At 40.8% G+C, this 19,157-nt stretch overlaps 1 protein-coding gene across 9 annotated transcripts in view; it reads left to right on the top strand.

Annotated features, from left to right (window-relative positions):
• MEF2A (myocyte enhancer factor 2A) overlaps positions 1-19,157 on the top strand; it is an 88,187-nt gene that overhangs the window by 32,967 nt on the left and 36,063 nt on the right. For all 9 annotated transcript variants that reach the window (XM_060282510.1, XM_035132268.2, XM_060282509.1 and 6 more), the window contains exon 3: positions 2,922-3,125. In XM_060282510.1, coding sequence (XP_060138493.1) covers positions 2,922-3,125 — 204 coding nt within the window. The remainder of the gene's footprint in view (positions 1-2,921; positions 3,126-19,157) is intronic.

Raw genomic sequence — 19,157 nt, 5'->3', positions numbered from 1 at the left:
GACCTAATTGTAAAGCTCATTATCTGAATCAGATAAAATTATTGAGCTGAGAAGAATAAATCATAACTCTTCTGATTGACGCTTATTTAACTTTGAGAATCTTTTGGTCATGGGTTATATGTTATCACTTTTTAAAGGTTGCTGCTTTGAACCAAAATGTAAAACTTTCCAGTTATCTATTAAGTGCATTTGTGACTGTTATTATTGTTTATTGAATTTATATCGCCCTCCTACTCATTTAATCCCCACAACAACCCTGTGAGGTAGGTTAGGTCAAGAGGCAGTGATTAGTCCAAAGTCACTCATTGGCCAAGTGGGATTTGAGCACTGCTCTCCCAGATCCTAGTCCAGCTTTCTAACCACTACACCTCACTGTTTCTCTAAAACTCATAAGAATGAAATGAATACTTCCAAGAAAATCTTGGGTAAGCTATTAATAGATGTTCTGTCCACTGGCAGAATATTGTAATTGGTTTAGAATTAAGGTTCCCCCATGTGGTGTCCATGGACACACTCAATGCCCCCCTGTATCTGCCGAGGGTGCCCCCCATTTTAAAACTGAGACTTTAAAGCTTTCTGTTGTTGCTGATGTTTGGGTGGGCAGACTGCCTGCTCCTTTTTGTGGGGTGAGGGTTGTTGCCTGCTTTTTGAGAGGGGTTTATTTGTTTTTGTGCGGGAGGTATTTTGCCTATTTTGAAGAGGGGAATCTGAGCATCACCAGTTTTCTTCTAAGAAATGAGTATTTCACAGTGCCTCCAACAGTTTGCTAGATTTCCAGATGTGCCTCTATGCTTCAAAGATTTGGAGATCCCTGGCTTACAATATGTAGGAAGAATTGGTTCTGCTGCTAGAGGCAGGTAGACAGAGTCTGTTCTGTTTTTAGAGCTGCTAACCACATATCAGAGTCACCTCAGTCATTTCTGTGGCCTTCTTAAATTATGCAGATGAATTCCTGAATAGAACTTTGTAGATTAGACATGCTTTGCTTAAGCTTTGTCTTTGGCAGGTCTGGATATTCTTTTTCTAGTTACAGTATCTGGTAGACAAACTCCCCACCCCGTGAAGTTTGCCATGGAATAATATCATCTAGGAATGCATTCCTAATAGGACTATGTGAACTTCCTTTCTGGATGTGTGCCAGATTTGTGTATATCTATGTACTTTATTTGACTCTTGGTCCCACTTCTTACACATGTTTGGCCAGTGTCCCAGAAAGAAGCACGAATGAGCACATGGACAGATTCAGATAAAGAACAACTTTATAATGCTTTGGTTTATTCTTCTGCAGTAGAAATTCTGTGTTCCTGTGGGACCAACTTGGTTGTGTTTCTGTGGGAAAAGCCTGAGTCTTGGAGCAGTTTCACACACTAGCTTCTATAATGTAATTGCTTTTAGTAACAACTATAAGGAAGGCTATCCTAGATTCTCTACATTCCTTTGATCACTGATGGGAATCTGTGGCCCTCCAGATTTTTTGTTGGACTACAGTAACTCCCATTATCTCTGACCATCGACTTGCTAGGGCTGATAGGAGTTTTGATTAGAACTACTTGAAGGGTCACATGTTCCCAACCCCTGTACTTCAGACAAGTAATATATCTGCTTTGATTAAGGGCACCATTGAAGCTATACTGCCATGCTTGAAGAACGAAAATGTTCATGAAATGTGCATGGAAGTTGTGTGTGTTGCCCCTCATACATTCTGTTTTAGTCTTCAGAGATTTTCACAATGAATTAGATTTGCTGGCAGTAAGTTTAAAATCTACTGGGTCTCTGCTTTCTAACCAGGTTTATTGGTTTGTTCTCTGTTGCAGATACTTCCCCCCCCCAAGTCACACTGACCTTGTTGCACGTCCAGCTTGGGAAGTGACAGTCTGGTTATTTATGCCTGTTTTGCTTGGCCAGGATATCCATAGTGAGCTAAATGACTTGGGAGCTCAGGAACTCTCTGCCTGACCTTCCTATAGCATCAAATTGTGGCTGAAGGCATAAACATGGGATGCAGAGTGACAAAGATCAGTTGGAGGGGCCAGTTGAGCCGTCTTAAGAGTACACTTACTTATTTTATTAAACAACATTTATATACCATGTGATTGTAAGAAAACCTCTAATTAATTTACATCAGGGCCATAGCTGCCAAGTTTTCCATTTTCTCGTGAGGAAGCCTATTCAGCATAAGGGAAAATCCCTTAAAAAAAGGGATAACTTGGCAGCTATGATCAGGGCATGTTGTCTGAAAGCCCATAGGGCAACATAGGTTCCCTCTGATGTACTGTAGTGGGTATTGAATAGTGCCAACAAATTATTGGATCCCCTTTCCTTGTGTAATCATTCACAACCGGGTGGTTACATGGCTTAGCCGGCTTATAACCTAGATGACCTTCATGTAACAAGTATGTTACCCTGTATTTAGCTGTTGCTTGAATTTTATGTCCTGGTTTCCCAATTCAGCTTGGAAACCTGGAAGACCTGCCTGCTGCCTTGCTAGCCTCTTTCTACTTGGTCTTGAAGTCAGGACCCTGACTAACTTCAGCTACAAAAGCTGAGGCTGCTGAACAGACTCTTGAGCTGGGGTATTTTGAGGAAGTTTTGTTGGGAGTTTTGCTGCTGTTATTGATATTTTTTTTGTATCTTTATTTTGATGTTCAGTTTGGTTATACAGTTTTTGATGTGTTTCATTTATTTTTATGACTACTTTGTTATGTTTGTAATTATGTAAATCTTTTCATATTGTAAGCCGCCTTGAGCATTGTTTTAACTATGGAAAGGCGGCATACAAATAAAATAATGATGAATTCAAACCTATTTTGCTCATATGTTTAAAGGTGGCCATTTGATGGTCCGTTTGTAATGAGTGCATACTCACTTACATTGCTTGCCAGTGGGTTTTCTCAAATTCCTTTCCCACTTTTTCTGTCTAGGTGACCTTCACAAAACGGAAGTTTGGATTAATGAAGAAAGCCTATGAATTGAGTGTACTTTGTGACTGTGAAATAGCACTCATCATTTTTAACAGTTCTAACAAACTCTTTCAATATGCCAGCACGGATATGGACAAAGTTCTACTCAAGTATACAGAATACAACGAACCCCATGAGAGCAGAACCAACTCTGATATTGTCGAGGTAACAAAACTGTAACCATGAATGAATCCTCATACCTCATTTAGTTTTAGTAAAGCCAACCATACCCTTCTGTACAGTAAATAAAGTAATTAATTTCAATCAACAGTATTTTAAATGATACATTACTTTATCCAAAGCTCTCCAAGATGGGTAACAAACATGAATAAATCACTGGAGGCTGCTCCTGAAGGAATCTTTCTCATAAGGCATTGCATGGATTTAATTGAAAGACACCAAAACCAGGAAGCGCCCAAGGATAACAATCAGAAAGGAGAAATATATTGCAAAGATGCCAAATGATCACAAAGCCTTCTGTTACAGAAGAGCTTGTATTGCACGTGTTTACTAAGGAATAAGAAAGCAAGCCCTTGATAAAGGCATTCTTGCTGAAATACACTGAGCATATTGAACAATAACATATTCTATCTTCTTGGCATCTTTGAGATATACTTCCCCTTTTTGTTTGTCATTGTATCAGCATTATTGCCACGTTAAAGCTGAATATCTGGGGCTGTTTACTGTTTTCTGCAGGTTGTGTTAGCACTCTTTATTATATATTTAAATATAAAGATATTGAAGAAAACAAAGTAGTTTATGTAAAGTATGTACCTCTAGAGAATGAATCTGATTTTTCCTTTCAGAAAACAGGAACTCTGCAAAATCTTGAATAAGATCCTTGTACAAATATGAGATGAGATTAGCAATAGCTATGTTAGACTAATTTAGTGTCTGCATTGTGGAATAATATATATGTGTTTAAATTAATTTTTAAAAAATCGGTTTTTACAGTATGGTTTTTCCATCCACTCTTCTTTACCAAATCAAATCTAAGGGCAGCCTTTAATATGACTCTCTTGCAACCAGGCAATTCCGCTAGTTGTCTTTTGCAGAGGAACCATACTCTCATTTCTGCTGAACTACATTTCATTCCAGGTTTACTCCCATAGTTGTACACTTTTTTTTTATTTGAAGTTTGTATTTTGTTCTGACTAGTATGTGCTTGTTACTGAAGGAAGCATGCAGTAGTTTGGGATTTTCATAGTTTTCTGGTCACACATGACCTGACTTATAGCATTGTTTTGGGTTGAGCAGGATGTTTGTGACTTTATATTAAGGTCCAGTGTATTATGTTGAGTGTTGTCAAACAACTAGAAACTTGCTTATGTTAGCTCCCTCCCCCAAGGGGCAGGTTCTTGTGCCCAATCTTGTGCTACATCTCTCTGAAATGCAGCTCTGCTCCCCCCCAGCTCTAAGCTTGGAACTGAGGAGAGGAATTCTGCTCCTAGCTTGAAGCTAGAGATAGGTGTGTTGACTTGCTTTTGACTCTTCACCTGATTGGTGATCAGAGTGCACTGTTTGGCAGATTCTGTCTCCCAGTAGCAGCTCTGAGCTAGAGATAAAGGATGGGGACTTGTTATTGTTCTGCACTTGTACCTGGCAAACACAGCCAAATAAATAATCCCAAACTTCAGTTGAACTTCGGAGCTAGGGAGGGGGCATGAATCATTCCTTCTCTGATGTTCCAGGCTTTGGAGGAAGCTTTGGGCTCATCCCTGAATGTTGTTTTAAAAAAATCCCAGTCACAATTCCAAGAGCCAAAGACTTTTTAGTTTCCTGCTTTTAGTATCCACACAGATAAGTTGTCATCATGGGACAAACTAAATTATATGCCATAACACTGGGAAGGGAAACCTCTAGCCCTGCAGGCGGTGTTCGACTACATTTCCTATCATCCTGGACCATTGGTCTTGCTGGCTAGGGCTTACGGGGGTTGAAGTCCAATAACATTTGAAGAGCAACAGGTTCTCCACCCATGCTTTAGTAAGCAAATCCAGTTCTTTTGTTGATTCTAAAATTGGTTACCTTTCATAATTACTAATCACGTTTACAAATAAATCTTTGTTCTCAAGTTCAATGTACTACTTGTGCAACAGGAATCTACTGGCTGTCCACACCATGAAAATTATTGTATAAAGCTGGGTGGTGTCTCTTCTTAGGCAAGTAGCAAATGGTTTCTGAGGTGAAGATGGGTGGGACACATAATCTTAGTCAACATTCTGAATTGCTCATTTGTAGGTATTCTTCCTTTATTGAGTTGGCAAATACTGTATAGATACTTGTGGATATGCAGAGATGGACAACAGTTCTTGTTGTGCACTAGAGCTTTCTGTACGTGGAAGTATCTTGCCTGTGTGTCAGCCAAGAAAATTTAGCTGTTACATTCAGGTAACACATGGGTGATTACAGACTGTAATCTGTTTTAACTGTTTTTAAAATTTGTAAATTGTTGTAACCTGCCCTGCAACCTACCCTATTTTTCGCTCCACACGAGGCACTTTTTTCCTCCTAAAGTAAAAAGTAAGAGGAAATGTCTGTGCATCTTATGGAGTGAATGAGTGGTCCCTGGAGCTGAATTGCCCAGGGGCGAAAGGCAGATCGTGCTTTTTTTTAAGAAAGAGCTAAAGGCTAACAAGAGGGAAAGAGAGTGTTGAAAGGACCCGCTCAGCAGCTGATTGCAAGAGATCGCGAGGGAGATAAGGGAGCTAGCTCCCTTCCCGCCTTGCCCAGGCCTCAGTTGTTGTCTGCAGAGGGAGGCTGCTTGTTTCCCCAGCGACATGTGACTGGCTGATTAGATTATCTGTCTGGAAACTGTAGAAATGGGTCCCTTTCCTTTCCTAGAGAAGCTGCAGAACTGTGAGTTGAACCCCATAAAACAGGATTTTTCCCCTTTGCAAGGTAAGCTCAACAACTTTGAGCTGATCCTCAAAAATGGACTTTCCCCCCTTTGCACAAGAAGCTTCCTCAAATATTTAATGGGGGGGGGCAAAGGCACCTAGGCCTCTAGGAGTTGGCTGCTATGCCTAGGACAATTCAAGAAAGCAAAATATATTTTTTTCTTGTTTTCCTCCTCTAAAAACTAGGTGCATCCTATTGTCAGGTGCGTCCTATGGAGCGAAAAAATACGGTAATCCTAAGGAATCTAAATAATGATGGTGATTAATCTGTCCAGTGAGAATCTCTCCTCCCATATGAAATATCTAGAATATTACCTAATGAACTTATATTTATAAGTATCACAATAGCTTCTTTGACTTCTGGATATATTCCCTTTTGTACCCTGTGTGTCTGACTATGCTTCCCCGCTTTTCACAGTAAAATCTAGACTAGAAGGTTTAGGGTTGGAGTAAATGCATTTACTGTGGGTGAATATGTTTATCCTTTGTGTTGATTCTTTGTAAAAATCAAGGTTACTTTCCTAGTGCAATGGTAGCATTGAAGTGGAAAAGGGCGGGGGGGAAATGAGGCCAGCTGATGGATTTTTTCCCTTTTGCTTGGGCATGGAACCTCTTTATGCTTGCAGCATGCCTTGTGTGGCTGTTCCAGCAAATTATAGTGAGTGGATGAAAATGGAACTAAATTGCAACACTTCATTGACCTTCAGCAGACCTTATTTTATGTAATTGTATAGTTATATTTCACAGTTCATGGCGTTGTGCCAGCATCAGGAGCAAACTTGGGTCTGGCAGAGGAATAGCCTTCAGTGCTTGTGACATGGTGGCATGCAATGCCATGTGTAATGCAATGGTTTTTGCAGCAGTGGCAACATTGGATGAGGCAACGAAGAGGTCAGTTTCTGGGTAGTCCTGCTACTTTCCATCCTATAGGTCTGAAGATTCAAAAGAGCAAGAAAATGGCATCATAGGATAAAGTGCTAGGTAAGGGGGTTTCTCTGGATGCAGGTAGAGCTGGGTGGCTCTGCTTTGCTTACCATGTACTGTTTTGTGACTTAACTTAAATCAGATTGTAAGAGAAGGGTGTGCACTACACTGCTGCTTGCAGTATTTGAGATGTTTTAAGCAATAGCTAGTATAAATATCCAAATAAAAATAAATACAAACTTTCAGAAGTTTCTAATAAAGTCCTGTAACTTTAAAGTTTAGCGTTGCTAGAATTTTATTTATCGCACTACCGTCCTTGGTATGCTTCATTTTTCATCTTGGGAGACCTCCAACAAAGCTTACAAAAATGTAATAAAACACCAAAAAATGAAACAAGCAGTATAACTATGAAATCGCATGAAAAGCACAAGAGCAGCATCACAAACAGAAATAAAAATATTCAGTGGCACACATACTTACTCAGCATTCAGAAACCTTCCTTAGATGACTAGATTCCTCCCCCCTTACTGCTCACTAAAGTGCAAGTATACTTCCTTGGGAGGATGTTGTACAGTCATGGCACCACAATTGAAAATGTCCTGTCCCTTGTGCCCACCCCACTCATTTCTGAGTGCAAGACCTCGGAAGCAATGACAGGAAGTAGACTTTTCCAAAACTGAAAAATTTCCAGTGCTTGATTGGTCCTGTGGAAATTTTCCATCCCAGAAGTTGGTTAATAACCACAAATGAAGGCCAATGACAAATATTAGGCAAGATAGTTTCAAAATGTTCAGTTTTGTTTGCTAAATACAAGCAAAATAATCATGTTAAATTAGGTGGCTCTCTAAGGCAGTGTTTCTCAACCAGTGTGCCTCCAGATGTTTTGGGACTACAACTCCCATCATTCCTGACCACTGGTCTTGCTAGCTAGGGATGATGGGAGTTGTAGTCCCAAAAACATCTGGAGGCACACTGGTTGAGAAACACTGCTCTAAGGCATCAGGACATTTTCTAATGCAATTTACCTGCATAGGAAAAATTTTCAGTTAATTATTTTCCAGAAAAGACACATCAGTCCTCAGATGTTGATGAAAATGTAGGAATAGGTAGATGTATCCTGAAGCAGTTCTTCAAATATCCCTGCACCAAACTGCATAGGACAAGATGAGAACTGTAGTCCTACTACATCTGGAGGGCCACAGGTTGCCCACCCCTGGTTTTCAGCTTTAAAGGTTAACACAAGCACCTTGAATTACAGCTGGAAACAAACCTTTGCTAGTGAATCTGGCATAAAAATCTGACATACACTGAGAAAATTCCATTAGTAAGTCTTGCTGCCTCATTTTGGACTGGCTGAAATTTTGGACTACTGCTCAAAGGTAACCTTAGGGAGAAGTGTTACACTAGTTGAACCTGCTATGAATGATCTTGACCAGGTCTGCTTTTTCAAGTGTAGAATCCATAAATGGTATCTAAACTCAACTGCCACTTTTAGTTGCAGTGCATTTTAGAGCATCTAAATGTATTTGGAAGTTAACTATCTGGGTTGATTGTGTGATGCATTACAAAAAGCAAGCTGCCAAAACTATGTTTACTGTTTAATTTTATTCTTTGAGGATAGCGATATAGCTTTAAAGCTCTGAAATTGCATGTCATTGTCTGCTAGTTCTGTCCTCTTCTATTAAAAGAGCACTTATTCAGTACAGCCCCCTCATTAATTTAAAGTGACATAGTTCAGGCAGTTGTCTAAAACGTGACCTACCTTCTTGTCCGTCCTGTGTGACACTAAACAGCATCTCTACTAGTCACACATATGGAAAGAAGAACATTTTAATACCTTAAGTTGAAGTACAATTTTAAAATGTTGAAATCGCATGCAGAAGCATGGCTTTAGTGCAGGGGTGGGAGGCCATGAGTTAGGTTTCCAGAGAACTTCAACATGGATGTTGATTCATTTGCTGTCTTAGCTTTTTACTGTGCTATTCTTGTTTAACCCACTGTGCTTTATCACTGGGCGGGAACAGGTGCAAATGAAATGAGACTCATTCAGCAATATATTTTTGTATTTTTCAGGTTTGAACGTAATTTCCATGCTCTCCTATATACTAGGGTGAAACAGCTCTGTGAAGTGTGCAATAGTGGCAACAGAAACAGTTACTAAAGCAGTTCACAGTTTTGGTTAAAGTTGCTGCTTTTTTGAAGAGCAGTTTAGCATTTAGGCCCTGATCACTCAGTGGCTCTTACTGACTCTGGTAAATGGAACCTCTCACTTGCCACGTGTGGCAATTGGAGTTTCCAATTGGCTGAAAGTGACCACTGTTAGAGAGTTAAATTTTTCTGCTTTGGAAGCAAGGGGCTGCATCCCTTCAGCATACTTGGTCTGTGCTGAGTTGGGCTGAGTAGCTGTTTTTAAAATATGGCCAGTCTTGAATTACTGTGTACTTCAGATAGCACAGGTGGTCAGTGCATGTACCTCATGCAGCCCACAGGACCTCTGAGAACTCTGCCCTTTCAATCCCAAGCCAGAGGCAGAAGCTGTAAAGAACATGGAAAAGGTATCCCAGGCCAGCGTAAACAGTGCTTTTGAAAACATGGATCTACTCGGAGCCATGCTTTCAAAGGTAGCCTTGCCTGGAAGTGTCAGCCACCACCATGCCCCAGACAGGGAGAACTGAACTATAGAGTAGGGAACCTTAGAGCCACGGACCCAATACTGCCCTCCAGGCACCTCTATTGGGGCCTTTGAATTCTCCCCAGCCCACACCCCTCACTAGCCCTGCTTTGCCTGACTGGAACATGTCCTTGAACTCTGATAATGCATCTTACTTGTCTGAGTGGAAGAGAGAGGGGAGTGTACTGTAAAATTTGCATTTGTTCCTCTGCCCATTGTCTCTACCCACCATTGTCACGTGACCCCTAAAAAGTTGCCCAGAAGGAAATGTGGCACTTGAGCTAAAAAGGATTTCCTACTCTTGTTTTAGAGGCTGAGCTATTATGCAGTCTATTAATAATTCTTTGCCTTTCTATGAAGATGCTGTGAAGGATATTGTTCTAATAAAAACTCAAAAACATATAGCAGTATTATTGTGAAATGGACACACACAAACCAGCACAGTTCTGCCAGATGCAAGCTTGAATAAATATGTCTTCATACACAAAATGTGTAGTACATTCATAGTCTGATCTAGTTCTAGAACAGGAAGAGGTTTTCATTTAAAGATTGATAGTTCAGTATGTTTGCTTTGAAGGCTGTGTAAAATAAGAACCTTACAGGGTCTTCTGGTCTGTTCCAGGCCCACAATAGTTGATGAGCAGCCAAACACCTGCATCTAGTTCTATAATAACCAATCTTAAAGCAAAGCAGATACCTGGATTTTCAGATAGACATTTACTTCATGATGCTGATAGAAGGGTGAAATTTAATGAGTGAACTTATGTCAATGTTTGTGTGCCATTTTTTGCTATGTTCTGTCCCTGCTTGGAGAGCGCTCTTATTTTCAAGTGAAAAGATACACGGATGAATTTGCTTGTTGTGCCTGTGTTAAAATATTTTAAACTAATCCTAGGTTTAGGGCTAGTTCCCTCAGGACCATGGCACACAGGGAAGGGTAGTTTAACCCTTCCTTGCACAGCCACAATCTCATTGGCGGCACCCGTCCCCAGAGCACACACAGTATTGCAATTAGCAATAGGAAAAAAGTTTCCATTGGATCATAGTGTTGTGGTCCTGATGGAAATTGGGAAGGGGCTTATCCTCACTTAGAATTACATTTTTAAAATTTCTTGATTTTAGCAAGATCATTGTGATTGATGTAGATAGGTCCTCAAAGAACTGCACTGGCTTGTGACAAGCCTCATTCAAAGCCCAAAGGCAAATTTGCTTCTGTTGGACCCCATCAGCTAAGAAAATGTGATGGATCTTTGGGAACCCAGTGAGTTGGTCTGTACAGTGCAAGTGTAATATCTGATAAGTTCTTAGTTTGCCATTGTTATTAGAATTGGTGTGGTTTGTCTTTGACACATGCCTTTTGCTTACTTTATTTTCTGGAAGGGGGAATTATCCAGCTGACAGTTACAAAATGTGCCCCCCCCCCCGCCCCTGTAGCAAAATGAATTATTTTAATGCCATGTTCCTTGGTTATTTTTGAAAATGTTGGTAATCTAGAAAAACTTATTGGCCAACCACTGAATTGCCAAAAACCCTATTGCTAAAATTGTAATAATTCAGGATGATGAAGATCCATAATTTTCTTCTATAGTTGCATGTTGGGACAAATTCTGGTTTACCTGCCTCCAGAAAAATGGAACGTATGGGCTTTCCCCCTTGACCTAAAAAGAAACTAGTTCAGCAGAATTAGAAGCATTCTAACTTTGACATTGTAAGAAACCGTTGAATTTTCTATGGCTGCCTCTAAAGTCTATCTTTATGTGTGCCCAGAGGCTTTGTGGATATGAACTGTGGCCATCTAGGCAGAAGAACTGCAAATTGCTTTGGAAACTCCCCTAGATTTCTTCATTCCAAAAAACACACAAGCTGTTCAGTGATGGAAAAAGGAGAATGCCACTTGTATGAATCTGCTAGAAATGTTTAATAATATTTGTCAAGGGCAAGCTGAACATGGGGCTGTTGTGATGTACTCAGTGGCGGAGGAAGGGGGTGCGGTGGGGGCAGGCCACCCCGGGTGTCTTTGCTGAGGGGGGGTGACATTTGGCACGCCGCCCGCGACTCCCAAGCCTACCCCAAGCCTATTATTATTACTTATACCCCGCCCATCTGGCTGGGTTTCCCCAGCCACTCTGGGCGGCTCCCAACAGAATATTAAAAATACAATAAATACAAGTGGTAGGCATTTGTGACCACTGCAACCTGTGCTTCTCTGGAAAGCAATCCGTTGACTCAATTGTTTATTGCTTCTGTGTGCAATTAAAGCAGAAGTATTGGTGGATTGACCCTCTCCCACTTATATCATCCAAAGTGAACCTTGAAGGAGAAATTTTGAATACAAAACATTTTTCATAATGATTATTTTAATCATATAAATGCAAATTAATATTTGTAATTTAATATAAATTTATCCTGTATCATTCTATCCTGCCTGGTGTCACAATATCCTGCCTGGTGTCACAATAAACCTATTCCTAGCCACATTGATTGCAATGAGTCTTGTTTTCTTCAGCAGTGTGTTAATAAATGTATTTAGGATTTCAGTCTTAGAAGTATTTTATTTTGTTTGCTATATACAGTGGTACCTCTAGTTGCAGACACGATCTGTTCCAGGGTGCCGTTCGCACCCCGAAAAGTCCGCCACTAGAGTGGCGCGCGATAGAGCGCTTCTGCGCATGTGTGAAGCACGCAGAATGCTTATGCGCACGTGCGTGCGGCAAAACCCGGAAATATACACTTTCGTGGTTGCCGCGTTCGCAACCCGAAAAGCCGCAACCTGAAGTAAACTCAATAAGAGGTATGACTGTATATTAAAAAAGGCCTGAGAGCATGTTTATTTGCAAATATTAGAAATTTATTAACATTAGATGTAAATAATATTTCATGCTATATGGGGGTTATATTTTCCTATGTGTGTTTATGAATGCTAATTTTAATTGGAATTATGTAGCATACTGAATATGCTATACTATAATAACAGAAGATGGCTCTTTTCTGCAAATTGTAAATATAATTGTGAATGCAAGCCTTTACATGTTCTTTAATTTGATTAAACTCTAGGTAGAGTTTCATTGCACCTGGAACTTAATACCTGCATTTAAAAATTAATCCTCCAGTCGCATAAATCTTGAGTACCTACAAAGTCAAACTGAATATTCTGTTCAATCAAGGTTAGATTAAACTGAAACGGATTCCAGCTGGCATTATACCAGGCTGTTTTTGTAAATCCAGCCAAATTGTTGCTTGACATTAGGGATTACAGAATAATATAACAGGCTGGGTATTGTGTGTGTGGTTTTTTTAAAATTTAAAAATATGCTTGTATTTGTATTAGGCATCATGGTGAATTTTATGCAGGTGTTAGGAGGATGTAGAAATCCTTTGGAAGGGTGCCAAAATATTTAAGCATAAAATAGAATCATCATTTGTGTTTGCTTTTAAGTATGAGTGGAATGAGGATTGAAGTGTAAGTCACAGATAAAAGTATTTTTTCTTGTACTCACTCCTATGATGTAAAGGTGTGTAATCAGCTTGTCACCAGGTGAGCTGCATGGCTGAACAGGCATTTTGTCCCATGTCTTGGATGTCCATATTCGGTGTATAGTGCCATACTAGTTATATTTGGAATTGTCCTTCGTGTCCTCAGTTCAGGAGTTTGGAATGGTCAGCCTTCATTGTACTGACAAGATCTGGGGGACCACATCTGGAGTAATGAAAGTAAAGGTATGCCAAATGGACAAAAAGTAGTGGGTGCCATGAAGTCCGGGAGATTCTAAATGATACGACCCTCTTGTATAGGACTCTGACAACAATCTATTGCCAGTGCTTTCAAATTGCTGCCCCACTGCTACAGCATATAGGTCTTGGGCATGCATACAATTCAGCCAATGATAAAATATAATACATAATTTTCTATATAACAATACAGGTGCATAATAATTAGGTGACAGCAACTTCCATTACTCCATTCTGTTCTCACCCCCGCCTCCAACCACGACAAGGTTAATCTTCATTGAAGTGTGACCTTTTACTATCTGCATCCTTCTGAGCTCTGAGCATGGATTCACCATTATGGAAATAGGGCACTGATTGTGATGATGAGGTGGCCAAAGACAGCTGGTCTTTGTAGAATTGCAGTTTGCTTACATACATATAATAATAAGGTAATGCTGTCATCATCCTGCAGTTTGCTAACAAATGCTGCTGCAAGCTACAACATGACAACAGCCTTCTGAGAGCTGTTGGGCCATCACAGCAGCATTGGCGGGTGAGGAAGAAGGGAAGCAGAGGAGGGAGATGGCTGTGGGTGGGTGCTTAGGTGAGCCATGGAAGAACTGTCCAGAAAGGGCGGGGCAGCTACTCAGCAACTTGGAGGCAGCTGGCTGGCTGGTCCCCACAAGCAGCAGAGGAACAGTCAGGGCAGGACAGGGAAACTCCCCAACAACCATCCTGCTCTGCCACCACCTACTGCCTTCCTCCTCCTCACTCTCTACTGCTGAGACAGAAACAGTGTTGTTGATCTGAGGCAGGCAATATGAGCAGGAGGAGGTCTAAGGGAAGGAGGGTGGGTTTGGTGAGGTCTAAGGGGATTAGACCCTGGTGGGGGTTAGTGAGTAAAGTGAGCAGGGGCTCAGCCCCTAGTAGAAACATGGTTCTCTTGGATTGGAAGAGCATGAGACTAGGACCGTAAGCATTCAGTGTTTGCCTTCATGATTCATGTCCACACAGTTGCTACTGCTGATATATAGATAAGTGAGGTGGGGATGGAATTTACAGAATATATGCTAGGGAACCTTTAATCTCCGGTCCTAATCTGTTTTGAGGTTATGATCATAATGTTAATCCAGTAATAGACAGACAAAATCTGTTGGTCCCTCATTGTGGAGAAAGAAGAGAGTAACATGTCTCCACAAAGAAGGCTCTCTGTCACAGCAGCTGACCTTGAATTTTGTTTAGAAAAGCTTTTTTAAACAGTACAAAACTCAAAATATTTGAAGTACCAAATAGAGGATATGATGCAAAGTGTAATTATGATGGGATTTTGGAATCTTTTCTTTTTGCACCGTACATAGGTGCTTTCCCAACATTTGGGTCTTTCTCACTTTTTGAGCCATGGTGGAGTTGCCTGATAGAAAACAGCCTACTGATTCTGCCCAGTTAGATTAGAGCATTCCACTTGTGCCTCCCTTGACACAAAGAGTAACAGTTTACTCTTATGGTACTTGATAATGATAAAGTAAGTGGTACTCTTATCAGAGTTGGGCCCACAAAGGGATGTTTCTGTGTATGAAATTAGGAGACCAAATGCTTTGACTTTGACTTGTTTTATCAGAAATGGGAGACTGTAACTTTAAGTGGCCCAAGAGTGACAAGAACTTGGTTTAGAGTGAGGGTTTCCAGAATCTGAAGTGGGAGATTGTGAAACCTTTTCCTTCCTTCTGAGTTAAAGCAGGGTTAATTCCATTAATTCCATTCTTAATGTGATAAAAATAAGAATTACGAAGAGTGCATATGTTCTTTTGTTCTGAGTTTAAAAGGATATGCTTCAGAGTGTGGGATGAATTGATTCTAGATTTTTCCGTTAAGACACAGACCGAACACTCCACAATGCTTCTAGATTAAAATATAATACACACATCACACACAAAATAAGGATTGCTGTATTTCTTGGAAATAGTCAGCAGCCTCTGGCTTGTACGGACCTACTTATTTTTTACCCTAACTTAAGATAGTGTTTTTTAATCTACATTTCTTTTTTTCTGGCTATTCAAGTATAAAGTGTTGAGACATGTTGGGCAAAATGTGTGTATTCTGGTATGAATGCCACAAACTTTCTAAATCTATTCATAGTCTTCAGTAATTTGTAAAGGTTAACTGTAATCCAGACTGTAGTGTTAACGTTTTCCCTGCTGATATCAGTGTAGAAGACTGGCAGGCTTAGCCTTGTTGAAGGTTTGGGAGGGTTAGCAGCTTTCAAAGTGCTGGACAGCAGGGCCATGTATGGTTAAGTCCATATACATATCCACCTGATTGGTTAGACTGTGCTGCTAAGTGTTGTGACAGGTGTTGCCGAAAGCTACACCTGTTTTCCTGAGAATGCTGATTTAGTGGGAGTTCCAGGCACAGTCTGTGGGACTTGCAACACCATGCCAAGTAACCCGAGAAGGAATTATATCTAACTGATGGCTTGGGATCTTTACACAATTTGATTGTTTTATGTGGAAATGCTGAGTGTACTTTGGAGCTCCTAGGAAAGAAATTTAGCCAAAACTTCCTATATCTGTATTTGCGTAAGGCCGTTGTCACAGCAGCACTCTTGTACACATTCACAGGCAGCTCTTACCCCTCTTTTACTGCATGAGCAAACAGCATGTGTACAAGTCATTGAGAGGGGAATGAAGGAGCCAAGGCAGCCTGAAAGGAGCCTGTCTGCCTGTAGCAGACCTTCTTACCAAGATGTTGGGTGGTGGCTCCTGGGAGAGATCCATAAAGGAGGGCAGTGACATCCCCCAGATCCTTAGAGGCAGCCACACACAGAATACCCTATAATTCATTCCAGTGCTGGGATGGGGAAGTAATGTGGGGAAACCAATCTACCAAAATTGGGGAAGGGACGTTCCTGACCGAATCAACCTGTACCCACCCAAGCATGGCTTGACCGCCCATATAGTTCTCTGGCTGCATCGCTAAAATAGCTGGGGGGAGGAAAGAGGGAAAGGCAAAGCTGCCCCCCTCCCGCCTCCCTTTCCCTAACTTCTGATATCAGTCAAGAGGGTGGAACGGGGAAGATCAAAAAGTATTTCTGTATGCTACAACCGCGGCTAGAACTTTATTAGCCCCAAAATGGAAAATACAGGAGTTACCGACCATTGAGGAGTGACAGACGAAGATGATTGACTATGCAGAGTTAGCAAAGTTGACCTGCGGGATCCGAAACCAGGGAGAGACAAGGTTCCAAAAGAATTGGAGTAAATTTGTGGACTATATGGAGAAAAACTGTAGAAGTTTAAAGACACTTGCAGGACTGAAATAAATCCTGCGAATTGGTTTTAATTAGTTGGATTAAAAGAAACTGCGAGATAGGAGCTGAAAAGAAAACCGAATGATGTGAGGGAGGGAAGTCAACGCTCGGCAGAGCAAAATGAATTAGAATAAGGGAATAGAAGGGAAAATGCAAAAAATTTATGTTATTTTTGTTTGTTTGTTGTTGTTGTAGTTTGATTGTTCAATGTTGTGTATTTGGAAATGTAATAAAAATCATTTTAAAAAAAGAGGGTGGAATGGGGTGAAATAGGAGAGGACAGGGAGAAAAAAGGTGTCAGGAAAGGATGAGAAAGGGTTGTAGAAGCAGGATGGAAAACCCACCCTGGCTTTGCAGAAAGGAGGAATGTGAGGGTTAAATGCCAAAAGGTCTCATTAGCTTCTAGCCAAGCCATGTTGTTGTTGTTTAGTCGTTTAGTCGTGTCCGACTCTTCGTGACCCCATGGACCATAGCACGCCAGGCACTCCTGTCTTGCACTGCCTCCCGTAGTTTGGTCAAACTCATGTTCGTAGCTTCGAGAACACTGTCCAACCATCTTGTCCTCTGTCGTCCCCTTCTCCTAGTGCCCTCAATCTTTCCCAACATCAGGGTCTTTTCCAAGGATTCTTCTCTTCTCATGAGGTGGCCAAAGTATTGGAGCCTCAGCTTCACGATCTGTCCTTCCAGGGAGCACTCAGGGCTGATTTCCTTAAGAATGGATAGGTTTGATCTTCTAGCAGTCCATGGGACTCTCAAGAGTCTCCTCCAGCACCATAATTCAAAAGCATCAATTCTTCGGCGATCAGCCTTCTTTATGGTCCAGCTCTCACTTCCATACATCACTACTGGGAAAACCATAGCTTTAACTATACGGACCTTTGTCGGCAAGGTGATGTCTCTGCTTTTTAAGATGCTGTCTAGGTTTGTCATTGCTTTTCTCCCAAGAAGCAGGCGTCTTTTAATTTCGTGACTGCTGTCACCATCTGCAGTGATCAAGGAGCCCAAGAAAGTAAAATCTCTCACTGCCTCCATTTCTTCCCCTTCTATTTGCCAGGAGGTGATGGGACCAGTGGCCATGATCTTGGTTTTTTTGATGTTGAGCTTCAGACCATATTTTGCGCTCTCCTCTTTCACCCTCATTAAAAGGTTCTTTAATTCCTCCTCACTTTCTGCCATCAAGGTTGTGTCATCTGCATATCTGAGGTTGTTGATATTTCTTCCGGAAATCTTAATTCCTGCTTGGGATTCATCTAGTCCAGCCTTTCGCATGATGAATTCTGCATATAAGTTAAATAAGCAGGGGGACAATATACAACCTTGTCGTACTCCTTTCCCAATTTTGAACCAATCAGTTGTTCCATATCCAGTTCTAACTGTAGCTTCTTGTCCCACATAGAGATTTCTCAGGAGACAGATGAGGTGATCAGGCACTCCCATTTCTTTAAGAACTTGCCATAGTTTGCTGTGGTCGACACAGTCAAAGGCTTTTGCATAGTCAATGAAGCAGAAGTAGACGTTTTTCTGGAACTCTATACCATACAGCATATAGTTTATGGCAGTGGTATCCAAACTTTTTTCAAAGAGGGCCAGATTTAAAGTGCCATGGGGGCGACCAAAGTTGTTGACCTTTTTAAGGATTGCTATTGTTTGACCTTTTCTTAGGATTTTACCCCAAAATTGTTGACCTTTTTTAGGATTGAAGTTGTTGAGCTTTTGGAGTTGGAGTTTTAAAGGATTTTACCCCAGGAAATAAACTACCACAGGGGCCGGATTAAACCGACCAGCAGGCCGGATTAGGCCCCCGAAATGAACTTTGGACATGCCTGGTTTATGGTATTTGCTTCTACAGGGTGCAGTGATGGTATTAACTTGGATGGTTTTAAAATGTGATTAGACATACTGTATTCATGGAGGATAAGGCTATTAATGACCACTAGCCACAATGGTTATGTTCTACGTCCACCGTTGAAGGCAGTATGCTTCTGTATAACAGTTGCTTGGAATCTCAGGTGGCCAGGAGTACTTTTGCACTTATGTCTGACAACTGGTTGGCTGCTGTGAATAGAATATGCTGGACTAGATAGGCCTTCTTTTATCTGATCATTGTCTTACATTAAGACAAGCTGTTACTAGCAGTGGTTGCTAAGAAATTACAAGGCAATAACAGTTTGAGATCTGTGTAGGTTTGCTTGAAGACCATGAGAGTTCAACTTCTCCAGTGGTGTTTATGAAGTTCAAATAGTTTTGACTAAAGCTTCTCTCCCAGTATTTCTCAGAACAAAATCTTATAAGTAATAAGATGGGATATATTCTCCTTCTTTCTGGATACTATAGGTGCTTATTATTTATCAACCGATTGGATTTCTAGTTTGTAAACTAAGCATGAATGTTATGAGAAAGTGACTTGGGTTCAGAACATACTTTCCCATTAGTGATTTTTTAAAAACACCTACAGTTTTACTGTTAGTTGGATTTTAAACACTGGTTAGAATAGTAGTTTTCAAATTTCCAAAGCCCAGGGAACCTTACTAATGTTGGTTTGTCTTCCAAGGAATGCCTTCACCTTGCAGGAAATTTTTATTTTCAACTAGAATCTCTGGTTAAATTACAAAACATGCTTAAATTTACAAAATAAGTTGCACATTATAGAATGTTGGAGTGGAAGATGGAAGGCAGAAAAAAGCTGC

The sequence above is a fragment of the Zootoca vivipara genome, chromosome 14 (assembly GCF_963506605.1).
Source record: "Zootoca vivipara chromosome 14, rZooViv1.1, whole genome shotgun sequence".
Lineage (NCBI taxonomy): Eukaryota > Metazoa > Chordata > Lepidosauria > Squamata > Lacertidae > Zootoca > Zootoca vivipara.
Note: the sequence above shows the minus strand (reverse complement) of the source record. Positions and strands in the feature narration are given on the sequence as shown.